The following is a 15,249-nucleotide window of genomic DNA, read 5'->3' as shown; positions in this document are numbered from 1 at the left end:
GTTCATCATTTATAGTATATGCCTTGGTGTGCATTTTGTATTGTTAACTCATGGCAAAACATGAAGGTGGTGTCCATGATTATCGCTGCCACATGACATGTTTTCAACGATCGCGTTCTCAGTGAAGGCTAACATGTAATGTTCATGTATCCCTTTTGTTCATCATTTACAGTATATGCCTTGGTGTGCATTTTGTATTATTAACTCATGGCAAAACATGAAGGTGGTGTCCGTGTTTATCGCTGCCACATCACATCTTTGTCAACAATTGCATTGTCACTGAAGGCTAACATAACCTTAAATTTTCAACGATCCTGTTCGTTCATCATTTACAGTATATGCCTTGGTGTGCATTTTGTATTGTTAACTCATGGCAAAACATGAAGGTGGTGTCCGTGTTTATCGCTGCCACATCACATCTTTGTCAACGATCGCATTCTCACTGAAGGCTAACATAACCTTAAATTTTCAACGATCCTGTTCGTTCATCATTTACAGTATATGCCTTGGTGTGCATTTTGTATTGTTAACTCATGGCAAAACATGAAGGTGGTGTCCGTGTTTATCGCTGCCACATCACATCTTTGTCAACGATTGCATTCTCAGTGAAGGCTAACATAACCTTAAATGTTCATCATTTATAGTATATGCCTTGGTGTGCATTTTGTATTGTTAACTCATGGCAAAACATGAAGGAGGTGTCCATGCTTATCGCTGCCACATGACATGTTTTCAACGATCGCGTTCTCAGTGAAGGCTAACATGTAATGTTCATGTATGCCTTTTGTTCATCATTTACAGTATATGCCTTGGTGTGCATTTTGTATTATTAACTCATGGCAAAACATGAAGGTGGTGTCCATGCTTATCGCTGCCACATCACATCTTTGTCAACGATCGCATTCTCAGTGAAGGCTAACATAACCTTAAATGTTCATGTATCCCTTTGGTTCATCATTTACAGTATATGCCTTGGTGTGCATTTTGTATTGTTAACTCATGGCAAAACATGAAGGTGGTGTCCATGCTTATCGCTGCCACATGACATGTTTTCAACGATCGCGTTCTCAATGAAGGCTAACATGTAATGTTCATGTATCCCTTTTGTTCATCATTTACAGTATATGCCTTGGTGTGCATTTTGTATTGTTAACTCATGGCAAAACATGAAGGTGGTGTCCATGCTTATCGCTGCCACATCACATCTTTGTCAACAATCGCATTCTCAGTGAAGGCTAACATAACCTTAAATGTTCATCATTTATAGTATATGCCTTGGTGTGCATTTTGTATTGTTAACTCATGGCAAAACATGAAGGTGGTGTCCATGCTTATCGCTGCCACATGACATGTTTTCAACGATCGCGTTCTCAGTGAAGGCTAACATGTAATGTTCATGTATCCCTTTTGTTCATCATTTACAGTATATGCCTTGGTGTGCATTTTGTATTGTTAACTCATGGCAAAACATGAAGGTGGTGTCCATGTTTATCGCTGCCACATCACATCTTTGTCAACAATCGCATTCTCACTGAAGGCTAACATAACCTTAAATTTTCAACGATCCTGTTCGTTCATCATTTACAGTATATGCCTTGGTGTGCATTTTGTATTGTTAACTCATGGCAAAACATGAAGGTGGTGTCCGTGTTTATCGCTGCCACATCACATCTTTGTCAACAATCGCATTCTCATTGAAGGCTAACATAACCTTAAATGTTCATCATTTACAGTATATGCCTTGGTGTGCATTTTGTATTGTTAACTCATGGCAAAACATGAAGGTGGTGTCCATGATTATCGCTGCCACATGACATGTTTTCAACGATCGCGTTCTCAGTGAAGGCTAACATGTAATGTTCATGTATCCCTTTTGTTCATCATTCACAGTATATGCCTTGGTGTGCATTTTGTATTGTTAACTCATGGCAAAACATGAAGGTGGTGTCCATGCTTATCGCTGCCACATGACATGTTTTCAACGATCGCGTTCTCAGTGAAGGCTAACATGTAATGTTCATATATCCCTTTTGTTCATCATTCACAGTATATGCCTTGGTGTGCATTTTTTATTGTTAACTCATGGCAAAACATGAAGGTGGTGTCCATGTTTATCGCTGCCACATCGCATCTTTGTCAACAATCGCATTCTCAGTGAAGGCTAACATAACCTTAAATGTTCATCATTTACAGTATATGCCTTGGTGTGTATTTTGTATTGTTAACTCATGGCAAAACATGAAGGTGGTGTCCATGCTTATCGCTGCCACATCACATCTTTGTCAACAATCGCATTCTCAGTGAAGGCTAACATAACCTTAAATGTTCATCATTTACAGTATATGCCTTGGTGTGCATTTTTTATTGTTAACTCATGGCAAAACATGAAGATGAAATAAGAAATAAAATGGTAAAATAGATATTAAAAACAAGAAGCAAAGCAATAAAAGTATTTAAAATAAAAATAAAGCTTCTGATATTGGGGACCTTATTTACTCGAGAGGGGCGAAGGTTCCATAGCTGGGGGCCAACCACAGAAAAGCCTCGGTCTCGCCTGGTCTTAAGTCTCGTCCTGGGCCACAAATGAAACAGTCGTCATTTGAAGAACGTCTCACCATCCACGCTCGGTTCTGTACAAACACTCAGCAAAGCCCCAAAGTCACATGACATTGAGTCTTAAAATACCAGAGTGGCAGCATGATTTGCTATAAATAATGTATGTATCGGTGCGGCACATAAAGAGCAGCATGCCTGAACCCACTCTGCTCCGGGAACTGCTGTTTATTTTTAAACCAAGTCAACATAGTCCAGCGTTAAAATATGGCAGGGGACCAAAAGCTTGAAAGTCTTCTTCACACGGGGGGGGGGACATTTGGCAAAGCATCCCTTTCACAAAAAAAAAAAACCATGCATCTCTCATTGAGTGATGAATGGTATGATCCACCCCTTCAAACACCGATCACAACCTCAGCACCACTCCCACCTCCGGCAGTGTCGTACAGCAACTGTTGCTTAGCAACCGGGAACATGCTGTGCGTCACCGTGTACACACTGATAATGCAGCTTTTAAGAGTAAAGCCCCGCGCAGGCTCGGGAGATGCCGAGTTGGAAGTGTGGCCGGAATATTGAATACGTGACTTGGTAGCCGTGGACTGTGGGGTCGCGAGATGGATGAGTGGGCATATGCGGGGTCGATTTCATTCATTCATTCATTCATTTTTATCGCTTATCCTCACAAGGGTCACAGGGGGTGCTGGAGCCTATCCCAGCTGGGGTACACCCTGGACTGGTGGCCAGCCAATCACAGGGCACATATAGACAAACAACCATTCACACTCACATTCATACCTATGGACAATTTGGAATTAGCCAATTAACCTAGCATGTTTTTTGGAATGTGGGAGGAAACCGGAGTACCCGGAGAAAAGCCACGCTGGCCGAGGGTGGAATTGAACCCTGGACTCAACCGGACTATATCATATTCACTGTATTGTTTAAGATCGTGAATATTTAATAGGGGTGTCACGATATACTCGGCTCGCGAGACGAGACACGACATTGGGTATATTTGAACTTTCCTGTTAATAAAACTATAATAACAAAATACTGCGTCACAAAATACTTAAAAAAATTTTTTTTAATAACTTAGCTAGCATAAATTAAGGGGACCTATTACTATGCTTTTTCCATTTTTCCGACCTATAAATGTAGTAAGAATGTAGTATCGTGGTATTAAATGATACCAAAGTTTCAGATACTGAGTTGTTAGCGCATGTCGTCATGGTTACGCAAAGCCGACTCATGTTGGCAGCCCCCCTCCCCAGCAGAGAGGATGAGCGAGACTGGACAAGGGCCTGCTATGAACATGTATTAAAGCCATAAGCGGCTAGGCTATAATTCATAATCCTTGGTGTGTTTTGACTGAGGCGTGTCACAAACATGTTATTAAAACACCTAGAAACTGTTTAAAGCTGGCAAAACATCGCATTAACTACAAATAGGAGTGAAATTGAGTTGACTTTTTTTTTTTTTTTTTTTTACCGATTTTTGAACCACTGCCATCTTGGTCGTGATGTCGCCAACTGAATTTGTATTTGTTAAATTGTATGTACAGTATTCAAGCTGCAACAATTAATTGATTTAATCCATTGTTAATTGATTACCCAATTAATCGACATCTATTTTTGGATTTAAATAAATAATAATTGTAAATATCCTCTGATTTCAGGTATACGTTAGTTTTGTAGAAAGACTACAAAGAACACGTAAAGCATTGATAATAAATCACAGTCACAAATCTCAAGATGATTTAAAAAAAAAAAAGACATCGCAACTTTTGACGCAACTTGCGTCAAAGTGCGGCTGTGTGGCCTGCGCGCTAACCACATTACACCATGCGATTTAGTATGATTCCTTATTTATAAATATAATATTTTCATAGTTAAACCTAAACATTATTAGAGACCTGAAGGCATGAAATAACACCCCTATAGTCACATTGACACTACAAATTATCCCAAAAAGTGGACATAGTAGGCAATGAAATTAACCTGGCATGTTTTTGGAATGTGGGAGGAAAACGGAGTACCCGGAGAAAACCCACGCAAACGCCACGCAGAGATGGCCGAGGGTGGAATCGAACTCCGGTTTCCTAGCTGTGAGGCCTGCGTGCTAACCCCTCGACCGCCGTGCAGCCCGAGTCTGCGTTCATCTACTCCCGTTTTAAGCTACCATCTTTTGAAATATGAATATATGAACTGATGAATGAATGAATGAATGAATGAATGAATTAGTTTTGTAGAAAGACTACAAAGAACACGTAAAGCATTGATAATAAATCACAGTCACAAATCTAAAGCTGATTTAAAAAAAAAAAAAAAGACATCGCAATTTTTGGCGCAACTTCATGCATTTCAGGCGTCAACAATCCCAAAAAAGCCCCCGAATCCTGGAGTGTGTGAGCTCATAGTGAAAGCGCTTGAATGCTCAATTAAGGCTGAGTCATCAAAACACCCCCCAATCATCCTCCTTTCAGTCCTTCACTGTCTTCATGTTCTCCTGTTTCTCCACCTTTTCACTGATTACAGTTTGGATTTAACGAGGCTGTTTGAGGTTCCCCTAATTTCCTACAGCAGATCCCCAGTTTTAGATGCAGATGGCGTCCAACATCGTGATGCTATGCCAGGGGTGGGCAAACTTTTTGACTCGCGGGCCGCATTGATATGACAAAATTTCCGGGGGGGGGGGGGGGGCAGACTATATATTTTACACGTAACAGTCCACCTGGTATTATTCTATCTGTAAAATTGTCATGCAATCTGCTATTATTATTTATTATTTTATATTTATATTTAAATATTTTAAAAATAATAAAATATTATAATAATTACAATAAAATTAAAATAATAATTATTATATTATTATTATGTAAAATATGCAAATTTAACAATAATATTATATATAATTAATATAATAATTAGCATTAATATAATAATTATAATAGTCATAATAGTTCTAATAATAATTATAATAATCTAATAAAGCTTGTCAGCTGCATTCCCGCTTGCTCTGGAGTTTTTGTACTCCAACTGACCCTCTCAGGCATCACAGCCTGGATTAGATTAGATTAGATTAGATTAGCGGCGTGTCACACTACCTGATGTCTTTATTGTCAGATTAAAATTGATTGACGGGATCGGGTATCAGTGAGTGCGGTAGGAAGTGTGGAGTGGATTGAATAATCACAGGGATTCCCAGATGGACCCACTCGGCTAAATGGGCAGGATGATGCTAACTGCTGTGGGGACTTCCATCACCATCTTACTTCCATCTTATGGATGATGATGATGATGATGATGATGACTTTTCAACAGACTTGCATGTGTGTGTGTGTGTGTGTGTGTTTATATTTGTAAATGCAATCAATGTATTTGGGACACCAAACATGCAGTTTTACATGCAGTAAAATAATACCAAATAATCATAACCGAGGGATTAAGATCACATTTCACGATATTGAAGACTCTTGTTGATGAAGGTGGCGAAGCAGTAGGAGGAGAGTAGACCACATTTTCATACTTTGCGATGATTTCTTTATGAATTCAATAATGTTTCCCACCTTTTGTTGACTCATTGCTGGTATTTGCAACATTTTAGCTTTTTTTTTTTTTAGTTTTATTGTACCTTTTCATGCCTCTATTTTTCCGTTTCAGTTTATTTTATTTCTGTAATGAGCCACGTTCCACAGATGGCCCCTGGACCACACTTTGGACACCCATGTATGTTTCACCAGGAAGGCATGCATGGTCCCGCTGGCCTGTGTGGCAGATACTTCCATCTTTGTTTCCTGCTTGTATTTGGTCGCCAGCCAATCACAGGGCACATATAGACAAACAACCATTCACACTCACATTCATACCTATGGACAATTTGGAGTGGCTAATTAACCTAGCATGTTTTTGGAATGTGGGAGGAAACCCACACATGCACGGGGAGAACATGCAAACTCCACACAGAGATGGCCGACGGTGGGATTAAACCCTGGTCTCCGAGCTGTGAGCCCTGCATGCTAACCACTCGACCACAGTGCAGCCAAGATTGCGAATATTCCAGATATATTCCATAATATGGTATAAAAATGTCAATCCCGCTGACATTTGTATACCATATTATGAAATGATTAAAGCGTGATTATTACATAATGGGGTGGAGGAACAGAGTGGATTACGTAAGGCTAACCCCATTCAAGCTAACGTGTGTGTGTGTGTGTGTGTGTGTGTGTGTGTGTGTTAGATGAGGTGACTGTGAAACAGCTGTTGTAGTGTTTCTATCTAATTACCAAAATGTCTGCCATTGTGACGTGTAATACCAGCACTGTATGCGGGATTAAAACCCACATGAGATTACTATGAGTATTTCTCTGAAGGCAACAATCGGTCCTACCATCGCCCTCTGGTTTCTTTCATCCATTCTTTGGTGGCATCCCTTCATTGGGCCCCAACTATGTTCTAAAACAATAACCAGGAGAAGAACATTTGTTTGAGGAGCAGGCGTGTCGTCAATGTCAAACTGTAAAATACATATTTTAATATTAAGACACATTTTGGATTGGGATCAAAACTCCCAATCTCCATCTATGTTCCTACTATGTTCCTACCCTCACTGATGCTTACGAGCTTTGGGTATAGCTTGCTTGTATTTGGTGGCCAGCCAATCACAGGGCACATATAGACAAACAACCATTCACACTCACATTCATACCTATGGACAATTTGGAATTAGCCAATTAACCTAGCATGTTTTTGGAATGTGGGAGGAAACCGGAGTACCCGGAGAAAACCGGGTATAAACATGCAAACTCCACACGGAGATGCCCGAGCGGGGAATCAAACCTGGGTCTCCTAGCTGTGTGGCCTGCGCGCTAACCACATTACACCATGCGATTTAGTATGATTCCTTATTTATAAATATAATATTTTCATAGTTAAAACTAAACATTATTAGAGACCTGAAGGCATGAAATAACACCCCTATAGTCACATTGACACTACAAATTATCCCAAAAAGTGGACATAATAGGAGTCACCAATTAACCTAGCATGTTTTTGGAATGTTTGGTACGTTTTGGACCCAAACGTTTGGTACGTTTTGGACCCAAACGTTTGGTACGTTTTGGACCCAAACGTTTGGTACGTTTTGGACCCAAACGTTTGGTACGTTTTGGACCCAAACGTTTGGTACGTTTTGGACCCAAACGTTTGGTACGTTTTGGACCCAAACGTTTGGTACGTTTTGGACCCAAACGTTTGGTACGTTTTGGACCCAAACGTTTGGTACGTTTTGGACCCAAACGTTTGGTACGTTTTGGACCCAAACGTTTGGTACGTTTTGGACCCAAACGTTTGGTACGTTTTGGACCCAAACGTTTGGTACGTTTTGGACCCAAACGTTTGGTACATTTTGGACCGTACGTTTTGGACCCAAACGTTTGGTACGTTTTGGACCCAAACGTTTGGTACGTTTTGGACCCAAACGTTTGCTACGTTTTGGACCCAAACGTTTGCTACGTTTTGGACCCAAACGCTTGGTACGTTTTGGACCCAAACGCTTGGTACGTTTTGGACCCAAACGTTTGGTACGTTTTGGACCCAAACGTTTGGTACGTTTTGGACCCAAACGTTTGGTACGTTTTGGACCCAAACGTTTGGTACGTTTTGGACCCAAACGCTTGGTACGTTTTGGACCCAAACGTTTGGTACGTTTTGGACCCAAACGTTTGGTACGTTTTGGACCCAAACGTTTGGTACGTTTTGGACCCAAACGTTTGGTACGTTTTGGACCCAAACTAAGATCAGTATTGACAACTTTGGATTGTGAAGATGTCAATATCTCATGAAAAGCCTTCAGCATGCGTTGGAAGAGTTTGATACCAACTGTTGTTGATCAACTTCAAGTGAAAGCAACAGAATGTTGTCTCCTCAGCAGAAGAGCTCCTGGTGCTGCAAGGCGTTATTGAAGGAGCAATGAGGCGTTATCTGCAATACGACGAAACTTATTGACTTGCTTCAATCCATCTTAGGCCCAAAGTACAATTTAGCCACTAATCATTTTACACTCGCTTCAAGTCGTGGAATTCCAAGCCTCGCTCTCCACAAATCCGTGTTATTAAAGGATTTATTTGTCAGGTTGGCCCAGCTTTGTGTTGTACTGTGTACTACGTATACTGTACTCTAAAGGTACACGTGTTGGCGGTAATGTGTGTGCCGCAGGTCAACCAAGAGAATGTGGTGAAGGTGGGCCACAGGCAGGTGGTCAACATGATCCGCCAGGGAGGGAACCGCCTCCTGATCAAGGTGGTGACCGTCAGCCGGAATCTGGACCCCGAAGACACGGCACGCAAAAAAGGTAGAGTCAAGTCAAGTCAAGTCCAGTCGGGTTTTGTTGATGGTTGCAGATACATGTACTACGTCACCGTTATTTGATCACTTTAAAAGTAGCCGGGGTAGGCTCCAGCATCCTCCCTCCACCCTTAGAGTTCAGCATCACAGAAAATGAATGAAGGGATGAATTTCACAAGAATAAAGACAAACTTTTAAGAGGGAAAAAAAAATAAACGACTATCGTTGAATTGAAACCATCCATTTATCTTCATTAAGGTTGTATGCTGGAGCCTATCCCAGCTGACTTAGGGCGAGAGGCGGGGTACACCCTGGACCGGTGGCCAGCCAATCACAGGGCACATATAGACAAACAACCATTCACACTCACATTCATACCTATGGACAATTTGGAGTCGCTAATTAATTAACCTAGCATGTTTTTGGAATGTGGGAGGAAAACCGGAGTACCCGGAGAAAACCCACGCATGCACGGCCGCTAAAGACAATTCCCAATAAAAATACATTAAGAACACAGTAGTACACACCGTATTGTACGCTAACCAGAAAATGTATGTAAACCAAGGCAAGATTTTTGCGTACATTTTCAATGTTAACTGGAAAGCATGCTAACCGAGGTAAAGTTCCACTTTATTGTTTTTAACGGCTTACATTCATTGCTTGTAACAATACTGCATGCACCAAAGTACCACTACCACAGTACTCGCTACGAAGCTCATAATATGTTTTATGTTTAATATTAAAGACAACATTTTATTTGTTTTTAATTCGGAATATGAGAAACAAAATGACATAGGAATTCCAGGAATAGGAGGAAATGTTAAAGGTTTTTAGAGAAGTCAAATGTTTAGAAAATTAAATAAACACAGTAAAAAAAGAGCAAAAAACAAAATACTACTAACTACTACTTTTTTTCTTGAAATATAAATAAAAGTTTACTTTACAAAATATGAAAGTGTCCCATGCATCCTTTTCTAGTGCCCCCCCCCCCCCCCATGCACTTCCCTTCCTTATGAAACATTTGTTAGGCTGTTTGAGTTTTTTATGAATTATTCATATTCATTTTTACTGCCAAGCTATCATCTTTTCTTGGTCCAAAACTTTTTCTTACATAAAACCGGAGACCCGCTGGAATCTGGCAACTACATTGGAAGTGGATTGGTTAGTACGAAGGCCACACAGCTAGGAGACCAGGGTTCAATTCCACCACGTGCATGCGTGGCTTTTCTACTCCGGTTTTCCTCCCACATTCCAAAAAACACGCATGGAAGCTCCTCGATCCTCTCCTTGCTTTTGAAGAATCCTAACCTTGTGGTAACGACCTCTGTGTCCCCAGCTCCACCCCCACCAAAGAGAGCCCCCACGACTGCCCTCTCCATGCGCTCCAAGTCCATGACGTCGGAATTAGAGGAACTGGGTAAGCGTAAAGCGGTTTTGACTTCACCCAATGTGGTCTTTGGTCTGTGGAAGTTAGCGTCTAACAACATTCCCTTTTTGTGTTCCTTGTTTGGATTCCAACCGGTGGTCTGGTCTTTGACTAGTGGACAAAGGTAAGCACCAGCGTTTAACCCCCTTTCTGTGGATCTTATCTGCATCAGTGATACTTTTTATTCAAGACAAGATGGCGCTATTCATTCAATTTAGCATTTTCAAGCATAAAAAAAACGGCTACGCACAGGCCACACAGCTGGGAGACCCGGGTTTGATTCCGTTTTCTCCGGGTTTCCTCCCACATTCCAAAAAACATGCTAGGTTAATTAGCCACTCCAAATTGTCCATAGGTATGAATGTGAGTGTGAATGGTTGTTTGTCTATATGTGCCCTGTGATTGGCTGGCCACCAGTCCAGGGTGGACCCCGCCTCTCGCCCTGAGACAGCTGGGATAGGCTCCAGCACCCCCGCGACCCTCGTGAGGAAAAAGCGGTAGAAAATGAATGAATGAATGAATGAATGAAGATGGCGTTATTCATAAAATGTATCATTTTCAAGCATAAAAACGGCTACGCACAGGCCACACAGCTGGGAGACCCGGGTTTGATTCCGTTTTCTCCGGGTACTCCGGTTTCCTCCCACATTCCAAAAACATGCTAGGTTAATTGGCCACTCCAAATTGTCCATAGGTATGAATGTGAGTGTGAATGGTTGTTTGTCTATATGTGCCCTGGGATTGGCTGGCCACCAGTCCAGGGTGTACCCCGCCTCTCGCCCCGGGACAGCTGGGATAGGCTCCAGCACCCCTGGAGGATAAGCGGAAATTGAATGGATGAATGAATGGATGGATGGATGAATGGATGAATGAATGATGAATGGATGGATGAATGGATGAATGGATGAATGGATGAATGAATGAATGGATGAATGAATGGATGGATGAATGAATGGATGGATGAATGGATGGATGGATGAATGGATGAATGGATGAATGGATGAATGAATGGATGAATGGATGAATGGATGAATGAATGGATGGATGAATGAATGGATGAATGGATGAATGAATGGATGAATGGATGAATGAATGGATGAATGGATGAATGAATGAATGAATGAATGGATGGATGGATGGAGTACTGCATGACGAATGAAGAAATGAAAGAAGATGGTTATGAAGTATTCCACCTCCATCCACGATGGATTGTATATCTTTGACTTCTTATCATCCCAAAGCCACTCTAAGGAAAAAGAAAGGTGGTAAGTTATTCCAGGCATGTTAAGGATATCAGGATGTGTTTATGTCGTCACTATGAGCATGTTAATATGTCGTGATCATTTAAATATTGTTTACAGTCAAAGCAAAGAATGTCACCGCATGTTCCACTGTTGTCATAACGTTAGCTGTTGATGTTGTTTTAATCACGTTTTAATTCTTTAACCTTTCTGTCCCGTTGCCACTGTCACACGGTATTGTTGGATATTCTTTTGTACTCTTATGGTTTGTTTGTTTAGTAAACATCTTTCCTCTGCAGAGATAATCTATATAATATAATTATTATTATATTATTATTATAATCTAACCACCACCAGGTTTGGCAAAAAAAATACATAAAAAAAATACAAAAAAGGAATATTCCACCCCTGGGAATCCCATTATATACTCATTGGGATTGGCACTTTTCTTTGGGAATGGGGTGTATACAAAGGTTACATAATTTCCGTTTCAGCAAATAAACCTGACTGGAATTGGAATATTTGGGTCCATGTATACGTGGATAATGTTTAATTATGTCTAAAAAAAAAAAATAATAGTGCTGTCATATCTTTTCTTCCTTTGTACTTTCTTCTTTCTTCCTCTGTCACTGCAGGCTTGTATGTACGGTGTATATGTATATGTATATGTATATGTATATGTATATGTATATGTACAGTAAACCTTGGATATATCGGACTCTGATATATCGGAAATTCGCTCACAACGGACAGATAAAAAAGAACCGATTTTTCTGTAATGCATTTCCAATAAAAATTCATTGCATATATCGTTTTTTTTATAACGGATTTCGCCTATTTCGGACAAAATCTCCAGTCCCGTTCCAATGCATTTCCATGAAATTTCCCTGGCATATATCGGATGGCCGCATCGTGGCGCTCCGATTCGCCGAATGGTGACAGGCCGCTATACGACGTCATTTGCAGCGTTTGCAGCGTTGCCTGCGCGTCCAGGTACATTGGAAACATAGTCAAGGAAGTGCCTTTTTATAACGGATAAAATCCCATTTACGCATATACCGGATATAAATCCCATATATGCGTAAAACGGACATTTTCCGGTATACGCATATAACGGATTTCGCTTATATCGGACAAAACCAGTGGGAACAATTGAATCCGATCTATCTGAGGTTTACTGTATATGTATATGTATATGTATATGTATATGTATATGTATATGTATATGTATGTACGGTACATGTTTCAATACAGTGGAAGCTCGGTTAGCGTCATTAATCCATTCCATTACAGAAGGTCCGACTAAACAAAACATATTCTGACCGAATCAATTTTTTCCCATTAAAAAAATCATCTAACTCCAATTATCTGTTCCAGAAAACCAAAACCGTTAACACAAAACACATTTGAAATACTATATTTAAATGATGAATAAAAATGATTAATGAACATTTAAGGACGTGACCACAAAACGGACACCACCTTCCTGTTTTGCCATGACTTATTTTTCGCCTCGCCACCTGCTTTGGTGAGGTGAGAATTTTAGAAATATCTCATAGCAAAACAGGAAGGTGGTGTCTGTGTTGATCTTTGGCAACAATCACATCTTTTCCATGAAGGTAATAGTAACCTTAAATGTTCATTTATGTCAATTTACAATTGTTAGCATGCAATGTTAGCATGTAAAACTATCATTGTAAAAGTATAAAATCATGTTGCCCTGCGATTGGCTGGCGACCAGTCCAGGGTGTACCCCGCCTCTTGGCCGAAGACAGCTAGGATAGGCTCCAGCACCCAAAACGACCCTGCTGAAGATAAGCGGTAGAAAACGAATGAATGAATAAAATCATGTTTGTGTTAACGTGCGGTATAACAAACAATAACAAACGTGTGGCACAACCGCTAGTTAGCAAAGAGCGATAGAATCGACCACTGATGACGATGGCGATGTATTAGCAAGGTGCTAACAAGGAGCTTTGGTGATCAAAAACACAGTTGCACTCACACGGTGACGTAGTAACACGCTAACCAGAAAATGTACGCACAATTTCGGCGGTCAATTTTTTGCCCCCCAAAAAAAACATGCTAACGGGCGTATGCTAACCAAGGTTCCGCTGTATGTGTTTTTAAGTCTTTTAAAGATCCGATTCCAGGTTTGTGATATGTTGTATATGTTGGGAGAAATCTCGGAAAGAAAGGAAAGTTGTGTGTTTGTGTGTCGCAGCGCTTCCTGTCGTAAAGGAGTCACGGTCATTGACGCTCCTTTCCTTTCCTCCTTACCTCCCCTTCTCCCCACTCCTCCCCTCTGTGTGTAGATGCGCAAAAGAAGAGGATTGTTTTCCGAGTGACTCTAAGTAATCACCCCCCCGTAATGCATGGAAACCACGGTCAAGGAGGCCATGCGAACAGAGGCTAGATCAGGGCTAGCATGTAGCTTCTTTCAGCAAAACACGGGCGGACTCTGTGTTAGCATCATCGCATACTAGCGGGGAGTTCCGGCTAACCACGTACTATGACATTGACATCATTCCCGTGTTGGAGACTCCGAGAAAGAACGGGAGTAGAATGAACGCTAACGGCGTACTTTGGAGATCCAATTGAGATGAACCGACGGAACGACCCAAAGAGTTGGATGATGCTACCGAGTCGGCTGTTTGGAAAAAAAAAAATTGCACGGCTTCCGAGGCTTGACACGCCCCCAACATTCCATCCTAGACTTTGTTTCTGTTGCGGTCTGACCAGCAACTGAGCGTGGCGGGAAGGGTCATTCATGTGGATGATGAGCTTGCGTTTGGCCCCATGAGATCCCGACTCGGGCTTTGTCCGTCCGTCCGTCCGGCCGTCTCTCGTTTGCTCACGAGTCCTCCGTCGCTTTGTGTTTCCCAGACAAAGTTGAGGAGATGACGCATGCCCAGAAGTCGTCGCCGGTCGATGCAAAGATCGCCACCATCAAGCCACGCCCATCCAGCCGCTGCTTGGTCACGCCCACTGACCTGAACGTAAGTCCAATGTAAAGTAGACTCCAGCTTGGTTTACGCTAGCATGCGTTTTTGTGCTACTCAATTGTGCGTGTCTGCGGCACGGCGGTCTGGTGGTTAGTGCGCAGACCTCACAGCTAGGAGACCAGGGTTCAATTCCACCCTCGGCCATCTCTGTGTGGAGTTTGCATGTTCTCCCCGTGCATGTGTGGGTTTTCTCCGGGTACTCCGGTTTCCTCCCACATTCCAAAAAAAACATGCTAGGTTAATTAGCCACTCCAAATTGTCCATAGGTATGAATGTGAGTGTGAATGGTTGTTTGTCTATATGTGCCCTGTGATTGGCTGGCCACCAGTCCAGGGTGTACCCCGCCTCTCGCCCCAAGACAGCTGGGATAGGCTCCAGCACCCCCCGCGACCCTTGTGAGGAAAAAGCGGTAGAAAATGAATGAATGAATGAATTGTGCGTGTCAGTTGCATGCTAATGAGGAAGCTAGTAAACGTACCCTCACCACTCTGCACCGCAGGTTGTTTTATGGTTCAATACTGAATATTAGTACTCAGCAATATTGCATATTTTAACAAATTTTATATTTTTTATGGTACATTTATCATTTTCAAGCATAAAACACACAGCTAGGAGACCCGAGTTTGATTCCGGGTTTCTCTGGTTTCCTCCCACATTCCAAAAACATGCTAGGTTAATTG

The 15,249-nt window shown here is 41.5% G+C and overlaps 1 protein-coding gene across 8 annotated transcripts in view; it reads left to right on the top strand.

Annotated features, from left to right (window-relative positions):
- LOC131132104 (SH3 and multiple ankyrin repeat domains protein 2-like) overlaps positions 1–15,249 on the top strand; it is a 153,031-nt gene that overhangs the window by 111,670 nt on the left and 26,112 nt on the right. For all 8 annotated transcript variants that reach the window (XM_058077384.1, XM_058077383.1, XM_058077379.1 and 5 more), the window contains 3 exons: positions 8,769–8,904; positions 10,234–10,314; positions 14,451–14,563. In XM_058077384.1, the coding sequence (XP_057933367.1) occupies positions 8,769–8,904; positions 10,234–10,314; positions 14,451–14,563 (330 nt within the window). The remainder of the gene's footprint in view (positions 1–8,768; positions 8,905–10,233; positions 10,315–14,450; positions 14,564–15,249) is intronic.

This window comes from Doryrhamphus excisus, chromosome 7, assembly GCF_030265055.1.
Source record: "Doryrhamphus excisus isolate RoL2022-K1 chromosome 7, RoL_Dexc_1.0, whole genome shotgun sequence".
Taxonomy (NCBI): Eukaryota; Metazoa; Chordata; class Actinopteri; order Syngnathiformes; family Syngnathidae; genus Doryrhamphus; species Doryrhamphus excisus.
This window is presented reverse-complemented; position numbering and strand designations above follow the sequence as displayed.